This window comes from Aegilops tauschii, chromosome 5, assembly GCF_002575655.3.
Source record: "Aegilops tauschii subsp. strangulata cultivar AL8/78 chromosome 5, Aet v6.0, whole genome shotgun sequence".
Lineage (NCBI taxonomy): Eukaryota > Viridiplantae > Streptophyta > Magnoliopsida > Poales > Poaceae > Aegilops > Aegilops tauschii.
In genome coordinates, this window is record NC_053039.3 from 579,706,882 (window position 1) to 579,719,951 (window position 13,070).

Here is a 13,070-nt window from a genome sequence, read left to right on the forward strand (position 1 = left end):
TCTTGTTTGATGGAGAAGCAAGGCGGATATCAGTCTTCTCCAACACTCATATTTAGGCCTCTTAAACTATGGCAAATCGTTTGGATTTATCATTTTCGTGAACTATATATATGTCTATGATCTGCCACCTATGAGATGTTCTGTGTTCGCATTGTAAGATATTTTGTGACGTTGCTGACATGGTATGTTATCCTTTCTGTTTGAATAAATTGTGTGAACATCAGTCTCATCATGTATCACGAAATATATTAGTTGGGAGAACCTGAGGCTTTTCAGAGCTTAGGGCATTTCGGCCGTTGGATCGAGTCGCTTGATGCGTTTCCGGGCGTCGGATCGAGCGGTGGGAGAAGTTGGGCCGTCGGATCGACCCGGAGCTACTGCTACAATGAATAGTTACACTCCCGACGTGCCACCGCGTGTAATTAGACTGCCCCGCCGGGGGCATTTTCGTCATTTCACGTCTAGGTCAACACGTGTCATTTTCCAATTCGTTGACTCCTCCCCAATCAGTGCTAGGGTTCGGCTCTCCTCACCTGTCCCTCTCTCGCGCACACCTCTCCCTCTCGCTCGAGCCGCCGTCGCCTGCCATCCTCCCCGTCTGCCGCCGCCGCCCCCATCCTTCCCGTCCGCCGCGCCGCCACCATCCTCCACGTCCGCCACCGCCATCCTCCCCGTCCGCCACCGCCGCCCCCATCCTCCCTGTCCGCCGCCGCCATGCCATCGCCGCCACCTACCGGACGGCGCTGTGAAGGAAGCGACCAGAGAGGGAGGCGTCGCCGGTGTCGTGGACCCATGCCGGCGCAACGACGTGTGCGCGTGCCTCCGCGGGTTCGCGCAGCGGTCGCCGGAGGCGTCGCGGGTCAACTGCGTCGGGGAGGATGGGCGCGCGCCACGCCGCTATTCCCCGACACAACGTCCGCCGTTCTTCCTTGGTCGGGCAGTGGTCAAGTGCTTCTTCAAGCTGGGCCGCACGCTGGGAGAGGAGCCCCAGGCCGCATGCTTCTTCTTGCGCTCCATCGGGAGAGACCTCGAGGATGCCAACGTCCACCATCCCTCTTCTTCTATCTGTCACTTTCTTGCTTGGATTCCATCCATTTGCTCCTGTGCAGCACGCTGGCTCGCCACGGTTCATCAGGGAGCAAAGCACCCCCTGCCATCTCTCTCTCTCTGATGTCAACCTCGGTTGCTTTTTATTTCCCAGATCTGCAATGGCCTGAAGAACGAGGCAATTCTTGGAAGCAACACGTACATGTGGTCTCTCTTTCACTATGATTCCAAGGTTGTTTCTCTCCATATTCCATTCCTCTCACAAAATTTTCTTTTCCTGGGCTTTTACTTTATTATGTGTGTGCTATGCTACTGACAAAATATCTAATTCTGGTGCTTAATTATCATGTCTAAGCATCATGTTCTCCTCTGTTTAATCTCATTATTGCTGTGTAAAGGGAAATCAAGGATTACTTTTCTGGGCACATATGCAGTGTATTTTTGTTTTGAGTAGTAACAGTTCAGTTAGAGCTGAAATAAATAATCAAAGTACAGTACAATCGTTTATCGTCTGTGAATCTTCTTCTTTCCCCGTTTATCGTCCCGCCGACGTGCTCTTGAGGCAGCTGATCCTAACTTAGGCTGCCGCCACTTGGTGCTCAGAATCACAACGTCTCCGTGGAGCCGCAGTGGATAGCATGGTCTTGTCGCCATGCTGGGGACGCAGCGGCAGCATATATCCAGTCCAGATCCGCTGGTTTCAGATCAACGGATTACCCCAGTTCATCTTCCTACTCGCTTCTTTTCTCCTAACACACACATCCCTGCAAATTAGACTGTTTTTTTTACATCTCTTCATTCCAGTGGTGCAATTTGCCATTTAGTACTGATTAGTTTACACTGATTTATGTCAGATCTAACCAGATTGAATCATTAACCGATGGAGGATTTGGATGCCCCACACACTGTAAGTCTATTGTGCCACAATGTTTCTTTTTTTCTACCGTCATTGTTTGCTTCATCCCTCTTTTTTGTAAGGGTGGTGATATGATAAGTGATAATGACTCTCCAGAAGTTTAAATTATTTGATACATGGGATTGGTCCAGATGATATTGACTGTAAGGATTGAACCCTTTTCTGAATTTAATTCAGTAACATGATGTCTGACAGTCGATCTTCTGTATTTGTAGGTTCCGATATAACACCAGAACTTTAGCTTTCTCGGGAATGTGACGATGGCTTCCATGAAAAAATTCATCGAAGTGACTGTCGATGACCTACAGGTCCATCTCTTTCTCAATCACGATTTTATCTTATTTTGCAGATTGGAAGTGGACTGAAAACTGGTGATGCAGGAGCGTAGCAGACTCGATGTGGCAACCGGGTTGCTCCTGAATGCGGTGAAGTAGTGCCACCTGGCCGGTGAAGTGGCCGACAGCAGGAATTCCGCCGTCGACATCGTCGAGATTCGCTTCAAGGGCCTGGAAGATGCTCAACAACCAGATCGTCATCTCGTCCTCTCCAAGAGAAGGGGCCAACTCAAGCAGGTACATCTGCTCGCTACAGCTCGCTCCTCCTCCCTTCTTCTCTATTCCATGGTTGATTGTGTCAAACTTGAGCTGGTAGCTACTATTCAGATATGTAAGTTAGATTTCATGTCCTGCCTCTCGGGTATGTGCTTATTGTGGTTGCAGTCCTGTCGACTGAAATGTTGTTCTTGGATGCTAAATTAATTTGGTTATCCTATCAGCTCCAAGTTTCCAGTTTATAATTATATATGAGACATAGCTGCTTTGTTGTTGGTTGTTCTGGTCGATTCTTTTGTTTTCTGATACTCTGCTTGTTGCGATTTGAATGCTACCTATATTGATATACTGGTAATTGTTTGGTTGCCTCGGTTGTGATTCTAAGATTTCTTATTTACTTTGATTATGATGTTTGTTGTGGTTTATTCTGCTACATCTTTCTATTTCAGGACTTTGTGTTGTTGGTTGGTCTGTGTTGTTGTTTTTTATCGTCTTCAGGCGAGCCATGCTCTTTCCCCTGTATTTTGGTATCTATATACCTGCGTCCTTCTAATCTTTTTCAAACTGCCATTTCCCCCCTTCTAGGTCTGTTGGGGTATTTTTCTTTTATTCCTTAATTTGTCACATGCATCTTTTGCTTGCGTTAGTCGTTTGTGCCTCTTTTCGAGGCTCTTACTGCCAACTGCCTTTTCGTTCATATGTTCGCGAGTGACACGATGGATCTATGCTTGGAGGGGTGGACCAATGTATATGTCGCGCAAGAGACCAACTGATCCCAAACATTGTTTTTCTTTACTGTTCGCTATGGCAGATATCGGGCAGGCATCGTCTTCCTGTTTTGCCTGAGGTGTGCCTCAGCTGGGGCATTTTGAAATGTGCTATTACTGTCGTGGTCTTTTCTTTTGCAACATGGTAATATTTTTGTCAATTTGGAGTTGTTTGGTCTGACTATATATATATATGTCTTTGGTAATATCATGGATTGGAACGAAATGGCCTGCTCTGTTTATATGCCAGGAGGGCCTGTGTTCTACCCTACTCTTATCATGTTAGCTGATTGTCCTGTCCCTCTGTTGGTATGCTCATGGACAATTGTATGTTATCATGTTAGCTGATTGTCCTGCGTTGTATTAGTATATACTCGAATACATGAATTTTTTTCTCTTTGGCTACTGAATTTTATTGCTATTCTTCTGCACACATGTACATGCGGCTCCGGTTCTATTATACTGTACATCAGGTTCAGTATTCACAATTATTTTCATGAGTCCAAGGATAGTTCTGTTTGGTGCCGTGTCCTGTATGATTAATGGTCATGATTTAATTACAAGTGAAAACATTTGTATCCGTTGAAACGCAATGGTTTTCCCCCTGCATTGTGATAATTAATTTACATTTGCATTATAGTAGGCTCCAAATCCTATTAAGTGTGATACGAATGGGAATGGAATATTTATGAATAAGAAAGCTTTCTTACTCCTGTTGGATTTTATGTCGCAGCAATATCCCTGTTTTTGTTTCCCTGCAAGACTCGAGCTATATGTAATAGTGCTATAACTTTCAGCATCTCCTAAAGTACATCCTAAGTTGTACTCAATCACCACTACTATTTTAATTTCCATTGCAGCTTTCTGAAATAAGTTTATCCGTCTTGCTGAATGTTAAAAAAACAGAAGGTATCTTAAGTACAACCATAGACTGCCTGCACAGTCCTTCCAAAGGAAAAAAAAATCTGACTCGCTGTTTTGATTGAGCAGCATTGCTTTTCAGATAATATAGGAGAGTGGAAGGTTCATGCTCATTTTTCTTTTTTGTATTTTTTCTTGTTCATACTTATACTATTTATTCTTGCAAATATGCACTATTGAAATAGAAAGATCATCTTGTGTTGTTCAGACCCATACACTTATCCTGCAATATGTGAAGGAATGCTTATATTGGCATCTTGCTGTAGAAAATGGTTAGCTTAGCAGCAACTATTGTGTCTTCTAATTATGTCGCCTCAAATTTGTAGAAACGCTATTGTTGCTTTCGAAATGCTATTGAATCTTATCAAATTTTTTGGACCTGTTATTCATTCAACATTGTCAGTTAGCTCACTCGTTGGAGTAGAACTTCAAGCCGAACAGAGGTATGCTCTCCAACTTTACTCGGGGAAGGGAACTGGGTGTTGCTAAGAGAGATGTTTTAAAAACTTGTGTTGCTACAAGCCACTAAGGAACTCGGTCTGAGGTGGCGAGTTGGTCGCGAACTTATGTTTTGCTTATACTGGTCCTGTCCCTGATAAGGGTGTGTGTATCGAGTGTTTGCCAATTTAGTTCTGGCATGTTGAGTCCATGGACAAGTATGGATTATTCTCTATAACTTTAGCCAATTTAGGAGACAACCGCTGTTTTCCTGCACATTTGCATATAGTTTCAGTCGCTATGATAGTAAACTTGCTCTCAACGACTCCGATCTTACAAAATGTTAGGTCTCCTTAGTTCCAAATATGGTTTTACAGGTTCTAAAATTATTTCTTTGATGCGAGGTGCCATGCTGTGGATAACAAGGAGATTATCAAGGCGGAGCGGCGGTGAGTATGGAGCTCATAATCATCAGTTCATCACCATGAAGCAGAAGGAATGGTATAGCTTTGCCATGGTGAGGTTCTCACCTTCTTTGCGAGTCCTTTGTTGATATGCTCGGGCTTAAGACTGCTTTTGTGGCATCAAGGGTAAGGCAAGCATGAAAAATGCTCCAGTCGTCTATTATATCTTCTATGCTTTTTTGTATGTGGCATCAGTATTTATTGAATGGTTCTGATGTTTCTGTACAAAGCTGGAAATGGATAGATAGTACTATATATTATTATTGGTTGCCCATAGAGTAGGTACATGTAGGTTTCCTTGGTAATGTAAAGCTGAAAATAACCAAGGTCTTCTGAAAATCAAAAACTACTGTACCAGTTTTTCATGTCTCAGTGAATCTCGAACAACCTTAATAATTATTCACAATTGCATGTAGTCTTTCCTCTGCTCTCGTCCGGTCATATCCTTGTTGTCTATTGTGTGTCTTTTCCTGATTCGTTTGTCGTCTCGCAGCTGGACTTTGGCAGCCGCTGCTCCTCGGCAATCAACAGGAGGTACAGCCGCTGCCACCACTCCTTCGCAGCGACGCAGGCCAGCGACGAGGAGGCTCGCAATGGTGGGGGACACATCACCATCTTCCAGAGAGGAGAAAGGCATACCTACCCCTTAACGATTGAAATGCAGGTCCAGGGAAAACATCTGGTTAGTCTGCTTGCTGTTCTGGACATGAATCTCGCGTTTGGTTGAGTTTCAGATCTAATGGGAACTGAAACTAGCTCTTAGGATATAAATGTTCTTGTATAGTTTCAGTTCCATGTACCTTTTGATTGATAATATCAAGGATATGCCTCTAAGATCTGTTTGCCAATTTACAAATGTGTTTCCATGCTTCTCTGTCTTCATGTATTGTGGTCTTTTCTATTCACTACTCAAAAAAATTGGAGTACTATGTAGCCATCTCATTCCAGATTTTTTGCCACTTGTGTTGCTCGCACTACTAAAATATTTTTGTCTATATGGGTTTTCAGAATGGTATGGTTGTAACTGTAATCTTCATTGTTAGTCAAAGTACTTATATTATTGAAATATTGTGGTTCTCTATAAATATCAATTCTCATTGGGTGACCGAATTAGACTCTGGCACGAACTACCATATTATGGTTATGTACCAAAATAAAATCTGCTTTAATGTAAGCTCTAAGACTACATGAACTACCATATTTTCTCATTTGTTGGCTAGAGTAAAAAATAGGGGCATGCTTTAACAGTGGCACATTTTATTTGCAGTACTACTATTGGGCCAATTGATGCTAGGTGCACATTGAGATGTTTTAGAAAAATAGATCCTTGATGCCGGACATAGTGCAATGGTGAGATCCACTTATTTATGATGGCGAGGATGATTGTTAGGCTGGCATGTGGAGCTGTACTAATAAGCTATGAGAAGGTCGATGCGTGAATTATATTCTCACTATAAATAAAACACACTGAATTCTTTTGCTGACATGATATGTCCATCGGCAGGTCCTCACATCACAACACCCGGGCAAGTCTGGCAAGGCTTGCTCGCCATGGCCTACCACATCGGCGAGACGGATCGAGCACGTGATCACCATCAGCAGGTCTTTCGTCACAACACCCGAGCTAGCGAGATGTTCAGACAAAGTTATATGATACACTGCTATTGACATATGTCGTAGATGGACAGTACATATCGTTTCTCTCCATGTTACAATTTCTGTGACCTCGGCATTTGGAAGACATGTCATCCGAATCGTCTATCATGACCGAACCATTACTATCACAAGCATCTTACTTTTAGAAATCCATATGATGGTTCAGTTATCTATATTATGTGTGCCATTTGTTACCTCTGAAATATATATTATGTGTGCCCTGTCATGTTGGTTTATTTTTGGTGCCAAAATGCTGCTGAGCATTTGGTGTGACTGATTGCACTGTCCATTTAGTGTTGTCTGGGCATATGCCATGTATTGGACACAACCATGTTATCTATAAAGGCAATTTTTCACTTCTATGCATTAAACTGATCCATTCTCGGCAACTTTTCTCGCAATAATATATACTTTGTTTATACGCTTGGATAATGGGTTGAGCCAGGCACCACGCGCCAAGGCGCGTTTCCTATCTAGTTGTTGTGGGCGAGAGAGCGGTGAGACCTGCTTGTGTAGGGCTTCTGCTTCTGCTAAGGCAGCATTTTTTTTTCTTTAGCAGTATCTATTTCGAGTAAAAAAATGTATGAATTGTTGTCGGCGTGACCCCCTCGGGCTGGCCTTCTGCCGCTGCATCTTGAGTAAGTTGTATGAAAAGAAGTCATGTGCATTGTTGTCGGCGAGGAAGGTGGTGAGACCTGGGCTGCTGCTGCTGCTGAAGGATGTCAGCTAAATTTGTTTGTCTATCTGTACTTTCTCGAGACAAACCATGCATCTGTTGAGTACTTACTACCTCGAGACAAACCATGCATGCATTTCCAATGACTCGCGCGGAGATGCTAAGCTTGAATTATAAATCATGCAGACCACTACACGGACCATCTTAACCAAGTCACTCCCGGCAACAATATGCGCATGTCCCTTCTTCGTGGTGAGATAGAGGTGGAGGACGTTCTTCATGGCGACAGTAAGCCTCGACATTGTTGTCGTTGATCTCCACTTTTCTACTGTCTATACTAGCCCGATACTCCGACGTGTCTTTACTAGCCCGATACTCTGAGGACACCCCGACGAGGACAGTTCTGCAAGTTTCATCTTCGTAACTTCGCCCAATCACAATATCGATGTTGTTTTAGCTTTTTTTTTTTGCGATGGACGCTAAAAATGCGTTTGCAACGCGTCGATCGTTTGTTTTGGAGCGGCGGGAGCGCTGGCTCCAGCGGCCGCTGTAAACATTAGCGCGCGCGTAGCTCCAGCAGGTGCGCTAAAATGCAGCGGGCACGCTCTTGCACAAATAACATATGCACTCCGAACTTAAAATAAAAACATATGCATAGATTAAAATAGATAAACGATACATAGATATTTCACAATGTGTATATAGTTCATATAGCATAGATAGATAAAAACTACGGTGCAACTAGATAGAACTACTACGGTGCAACTAGATAAAAGCTACGGTGTAACTAGAACCTACTCCGAGTCGTCATCATTATTCTCGCTGGTGTCGTCCGAGGTAGAGAGCCACGCGTCTTCCCAACGAGGATCGTCTGAGTCGAAGAACGACTCCCCACCTACGTTAACGAGATCGCACTGTGCCTTCGCGAGTGCCTTCCGCCGACGCCTGTCCACCCGCTCCGCGCGGCGCCTTGCAGTCCTCTACGCCCAGAAGGCGTTTTCGTCGGCGACGTCCTGCGGGTAGCGTCGGCGCCACTCCGCCATGGTTCACTCGTCCTCCTCGGCGATGAGGAGGCGCGCTGCCGCCGACGGTGTTCCTCATGGTCCTGGTCTATTATAAGACGAGGCGGAGGGGCGACGGTCTGCGCCTGCTCGCGCGTGAAGACGTCGTGTGTGACGCCCCCGATTTGACCGTACACTAATCATGCACGCAAATGTGTACGATCACGATCAGGGACTCACGGGAAGATATCACAACACAACTCTACAACATAAATAAGTCATACAAGCATTATAATACAAGCCAGGGGCCTCGAGGGCTCGAATACAAGTGCTCGATCATAGACGAGTCAGCGGAAGCAACAATATCTGAGTACAGACATAAGTTAAACAAGTTTGCCTTAAGAAGGCTAGCACAAAAGTAGCAACGATCGAAAAGGCAAGGCCTCCTGCCTGGGACCTCCTAACTACTCCTGGTCGTCGTCAGCGGCCTGCACGTAGTAGTAGGCACCTCCAGTGTCGTAGGTGTCGTCGTCGACGGTGGCGTCTGGCTCCTGAACTCCAGCATCTGGTTGCGACAATCCGGTATAGAAAGGGGAAAGGAGGGAGAAAAGCAACCGTGAGTACTCATCCAAAGTACTCGCAAGCAAGGAGCTACACTACATATGCATGGGTATATGTGTAAAGAGGCATATCAGTGGACTGAACTGCAGAATGCCGGAATGAGAGGGGGATAGCTAGTCCTGTCGAAGACTACGCTTCTGGACATCTCCATCTTGCAGCATGTAGAAGAGAGTAGATTAAAGTCCTCCAAGTAGCATCGCATAGCATAATCCTACCCGGCAATCCCCTCCTCGTCGCCCTGTTAGAGAGCGATCACCGGGTTGTATCTGGCACTTGGAAGGATGTATTTTATTCAGTATCCAGTTCTAGTTGTCATAAGCTCAAGGTACAACTCCGGGTCGTCCTTTTACCGAGGGACACGGCTATTCGAATAGATAAACTTCCCTGCAGGGGTGCACCACATAACCCAACACGCTCGATCCCAATTGGCCGGACACACTTTTCTGGGTCATGCCCGGCCTCGTAAGATCAACACGTCGCAGCCCCACCTAGGCTCAACAGAGAGGCCAGCACGCCGGTCTAACCCTATGCGCGTAGGGGTCTGGGCCCATCGCCCTATGCACACCTGCACGTTGCGTACGCGGCCGGAAGCAGACCTAGCCTAGTGGCGTTCCAGTCCAATCCGGCGCGCGCCACTCAGTCGCTGACGTCAAAAGAGCTTCGGCTGATACCACGACGTCGGGATACCCATAACTACTCCCACGTAGATGGTTAGTGCGTATAGACCAAATGGCCAGACTCAGATCAAATACCAAGATCTCGTTAAGCGTGTTAAGTATCCGCGAACGCCGACCAGGGCCAGGCCCACCTCTCACCTAGGCGGTCTCAACCTGCCCTGTCGCTCCGCCACAAAGATCCACTTGCGGGTACTCCTACGAGCCGACCCGACTTTAGTCATCACATGTGTCATGTATATAGTATATAAATATATGCCCGTGTTCACCGCCCAGGTGCTCACGGCCCGATAGTATAGCACAACAGACGGACAAGAATGTAGGGCCACTGATGGAAATCTAGCATCCTAGACTAAGCATGTAGGATTGCAGGTAAAGGTATCAACAGTAGTAGCAAGGATAGGCTATGCATCAGAATAGGATATCGAAAGTAGTAATATGCTACACTACTCTAATGCAAGTAGTAGAGAGTAGAGTAGGCGATATCTGGTGATCAAGGGGGGGGGGCTTGCCTGGTTGCTCTGGCAAGTAGGAGGGGTCGTCGACTCCGTAGTCGAACTAGGCAGCAGCAGTGTCGGTCTCGTAGTCTACCGGAGAGAAGAGGGGGAAGAAACAGTAAATACAATGCAAACATAAGCATGACGATGCGTGACATGACAATGAGCTGTGCTAGGGGTGTCCTAACGCGACAGTAGGTGGTACCGGGGAAGGGGGGGACATCCGGGAGGTATTCCCGATGTTTCGCGTTTTCGGACAGACGGACCGGAGGGGGAAAGTTGCTAGTTCGATAGGTTAGGGAGGTGTGGTGGATGAACGGACTGCGTATTCGGATTCGTCTCGTCGTTCTGAGCAACTTTCATATAGAAAACATTTTCATCCGAGTTACGGTTTAAAAGATATGAATTTTCAAAGTTTATTTGAATTTCTGGAATTATTTAATTAACAGAAAAAAGGGATATGACGTCAGCATGATGTAGGAGTGACATCAGCGGTCAACAGTCCGGGTTGACTGGTCAAACTGACAAGGGGGACCCACCTGTCATAGACAGTGGGTTAACAGAGGATTAAACTAATTAGTTTTTAGTTAATTAACTACAGGGCCCACCTGTCAGTGAGAGATTAATTAAACTAATTATTTTTATTTATAAAACATTTTCTTTTTCTTTTCTTTTTTTTAATTTTTGCGGCGGGGCCCGCATGTCAGTGACTGGGCCTGCCCAGTCAGCAGTTGACTGGGTCAACCCAGTCAACTGGGGCCCGTGGGGGCCACTGGCAGGGTCACTGGGGGTGGGCCAGGCCAGCCACGTCGGCGGCCGGCGCCGGCGCAACTCCGGCGACCAAAACCACGGCGGTCCCTCGCCGGAGTTGGCCGGAATTGCGCTACGGGGCTCGGGGAGGAACGGGGCTAGGCCCATTCGAAAGAGCTCGCAGCGCCGCATCCAGGGGTGGCCGGGGCTTCGCCGGACTCGGCCGGAATCGGCGCCGGCGAGCGGCGGAGGCGGCGGCGCGCACGGGTGCTCGACGGGGACATGGCTACGGCTGGCAGTCGAGCAAGCGGAGGGGCTGGGGAGCTTCTACGTGCGGTGGGGAGCGCTGTGGGCTTGGGCCCGTGACCATTTGGTCACCGGAGACCCGCCGGCGGCGAGCTCCGCGGCGCGGCGTTCGGGCGCGCGTGGGGGAGCAGCTACGGAGCGCGGGCGAGCTAGCGGAGAGGGGGAGGAGGTAGAGGAGCTCACAGTGGAGCCGTAGGGGGTGGCAGCGAGCTCGGGGAGGGCGCGGGGTAGCCGGAGTCGGCGATGATCGACGGCGGACGTGCGGGGAAGACGAGCTCGGGGAGGTCGATGCAGTGACGCTCGGCTCGTTCCCGATGGCGCAGTCGGCGTAGTCGACGGCGGGGAGTCGCTCGGGCACGTCGTCGGGGCGATCTGGGCACGGTGGCCGCGGGAACTACGGTGAACGGCGGCGAGCGCTCTCGGGCAGAGGGGAACGGAGGGGAGAGGGAGGGGGATCTGGCGGGGGAGAAGGCGCAGAGGCCGAGGGAGAGCGGGGGCGAGTGGGAGAGAGGCCCGAGGAGGCGGGGGAGCTGGCGCCCTTATCCTCCCCGTCGCCGGCGAGGGGGTTCGGTGGCGACGCGCCCTGTTCCGACCCGGTCGGGGGAACAGGGAAGGGGGACGCGGGGCGCGGGTGGCGGCCCAGCTTGGGCCGGGGGGGGGGGGGGGGGGGGGGGTTTGGGCCGCGGGTCCAGTGGGGGGGAGGCCTGCTCTTTTTTTTTCTTTTGACTGTTTTGTTTTCTGTTTTCTCTTATTTGTTTATTTCCTTTTTTGTTTTATTTCATTTAAAAGTATTTAGGCATTTTATAAAAATGTGATTTCTCCACCATAATTACCAGTGTATTATTTAGAACCCACTGAACATTTTTGTTTGAATTTTTGAAAATTTTTATTTTCCACTTTTAAATTTAATTGAAGTTTGAACTAGGAGTTTGACAAGGGTGTGGTTCAAATGTGATCTAGCCCTGTTTAGCAATATGATTAGCTTAATCACAGGGGGTTACTGTAGCATGATTCTCAGGGTGTTACATCGTGGAAGTTCATCTGCGAGTGAGGCCTCTGGAGATGCCACGCCGCCATGTCGTACGCGCGGACGGCCTCGTGCGCGGTCTCGAACGTGCCAAGGCCGAGGCGGATGTCGCCGGACCGGATCTCGGCGTAGAAGGCACCGGAGGGGCGTTCACGGACGCCGCGGTAGCCCGAAGATCCCCGGCGGCATGGTGGCGCGGTGGTGGCGTGTCGTTGGCGGGGCGAGGAAGCGGCGGAGGAAGCAGAGGAAACGGGGAGAGCGCGCGTGACAGTGTGAATAGCGATGGGAGGTCGCATGGCGAGCGCCGCAATTTATAGACGCGCCGGAAGCGGTGCGCCAAATCTAGCGCGCGACCACCAGCTTTCTCCCGCGCGCGCTAGTTTCCCGTCTTCGCTGGAGCTCGCGAAAACGTCCTGCGCGCGCTAAATTGGAAGTTTACCTCGCGCGTGTGTCTTTTAACGCCGCTGTTGGAGATGCTCTTAGAGTGCCAATCACCGTAGCGGCGCCGCACGAGATAGACCCCTCCATTGGGGCCATCTCGTTATCGTCGCATCTCTGCCCTTGACCATGTTAACCTGTAGCCCCTCACCTTCTCTATTCGTTTCGAGCGCAGCAGCTGCTGCTGTTTCTGTCGCCATGTACCACCCACAAGCGACTCATGCAGGTAAGGTGACATCTCCTAAGCAGGCGACATGAGAAGGAGGTGGCGCCTTCTTCCACTCCAGCACGAGCAATTGCATGCAGTGGCAGACTCAGGA

General features: G+C 48.3%; 1 protein-coding gene and 1 pseudogene across 1 annotated transcript; one reads left to right on the plus strand and one right to left on the minus strand.

Moving 5' to 3' along the window:
* The first annotated feature begins 385 nt into the window (after positions 1–385).
* LOC109754869 (uncharacterized) lies at positions 386–6,986 on the plus strand. Its single transcript, XM_073499583.1, has 11 exons — positions 386–1,042; positions 1,202–1,279; positions 1,651–1,768; positions 1,902–1,954; positions 2,026–2,106; positions 2,179–2,271; positions 2,344–2,535; positions 2,964–5,157; positions 5,598–5,786; positions 6,372–6,531; positions 6,609–6,986. Exons 1-4 carry the CDS (start codon positions 386–388, stop codon positions 1,922–1,924), a joined length of 876 nt encoding a protein of 291 aa, XP_073355684.1. The 3' UTR covers positions 1,925–1,954; positions 2,026–2,106; positions 2,179–2,271; positions 2,344–2,535; positions 2,964–5,157; positions 5,598–5,786; positions 6,372–6,531; positions 6,609–6,986.
* A 1,244-nt stretch (positions 6,987–8,230) lies between these two features.
* Positions 8,231–12,608, minus strand: LOC109754870 (uncharacterized; annotated as a pseudogene).
* Positions 12,609–13,070: the final 462 nt, after the last annotated feature.

Excerpts from the sequence above, each read along its gene's own strand:
- LOC109754869 (XM_073499583.1), top strand. The coding sequence starts at position 386 with ATGAATAGTTACACTCCCGACGTGCCACCGCGTGTAATTAGACTGCCC. Across the intron at positions 1,280-1,650 it reads TCTTTCACTATGATTCCAAG|AATCACAACGTCTCCGTGGA; the intron begins GTTGTTTCTCTC and ends CTTGGTGCTCAG. Across the intron at positions 1,769-1,901 it reads CAGATCAACGGATTACCCCA|ATCTAACCAGATTGAATCAT; the intron begins GTTCATCTTCCT and ends GATTTATGTCAG.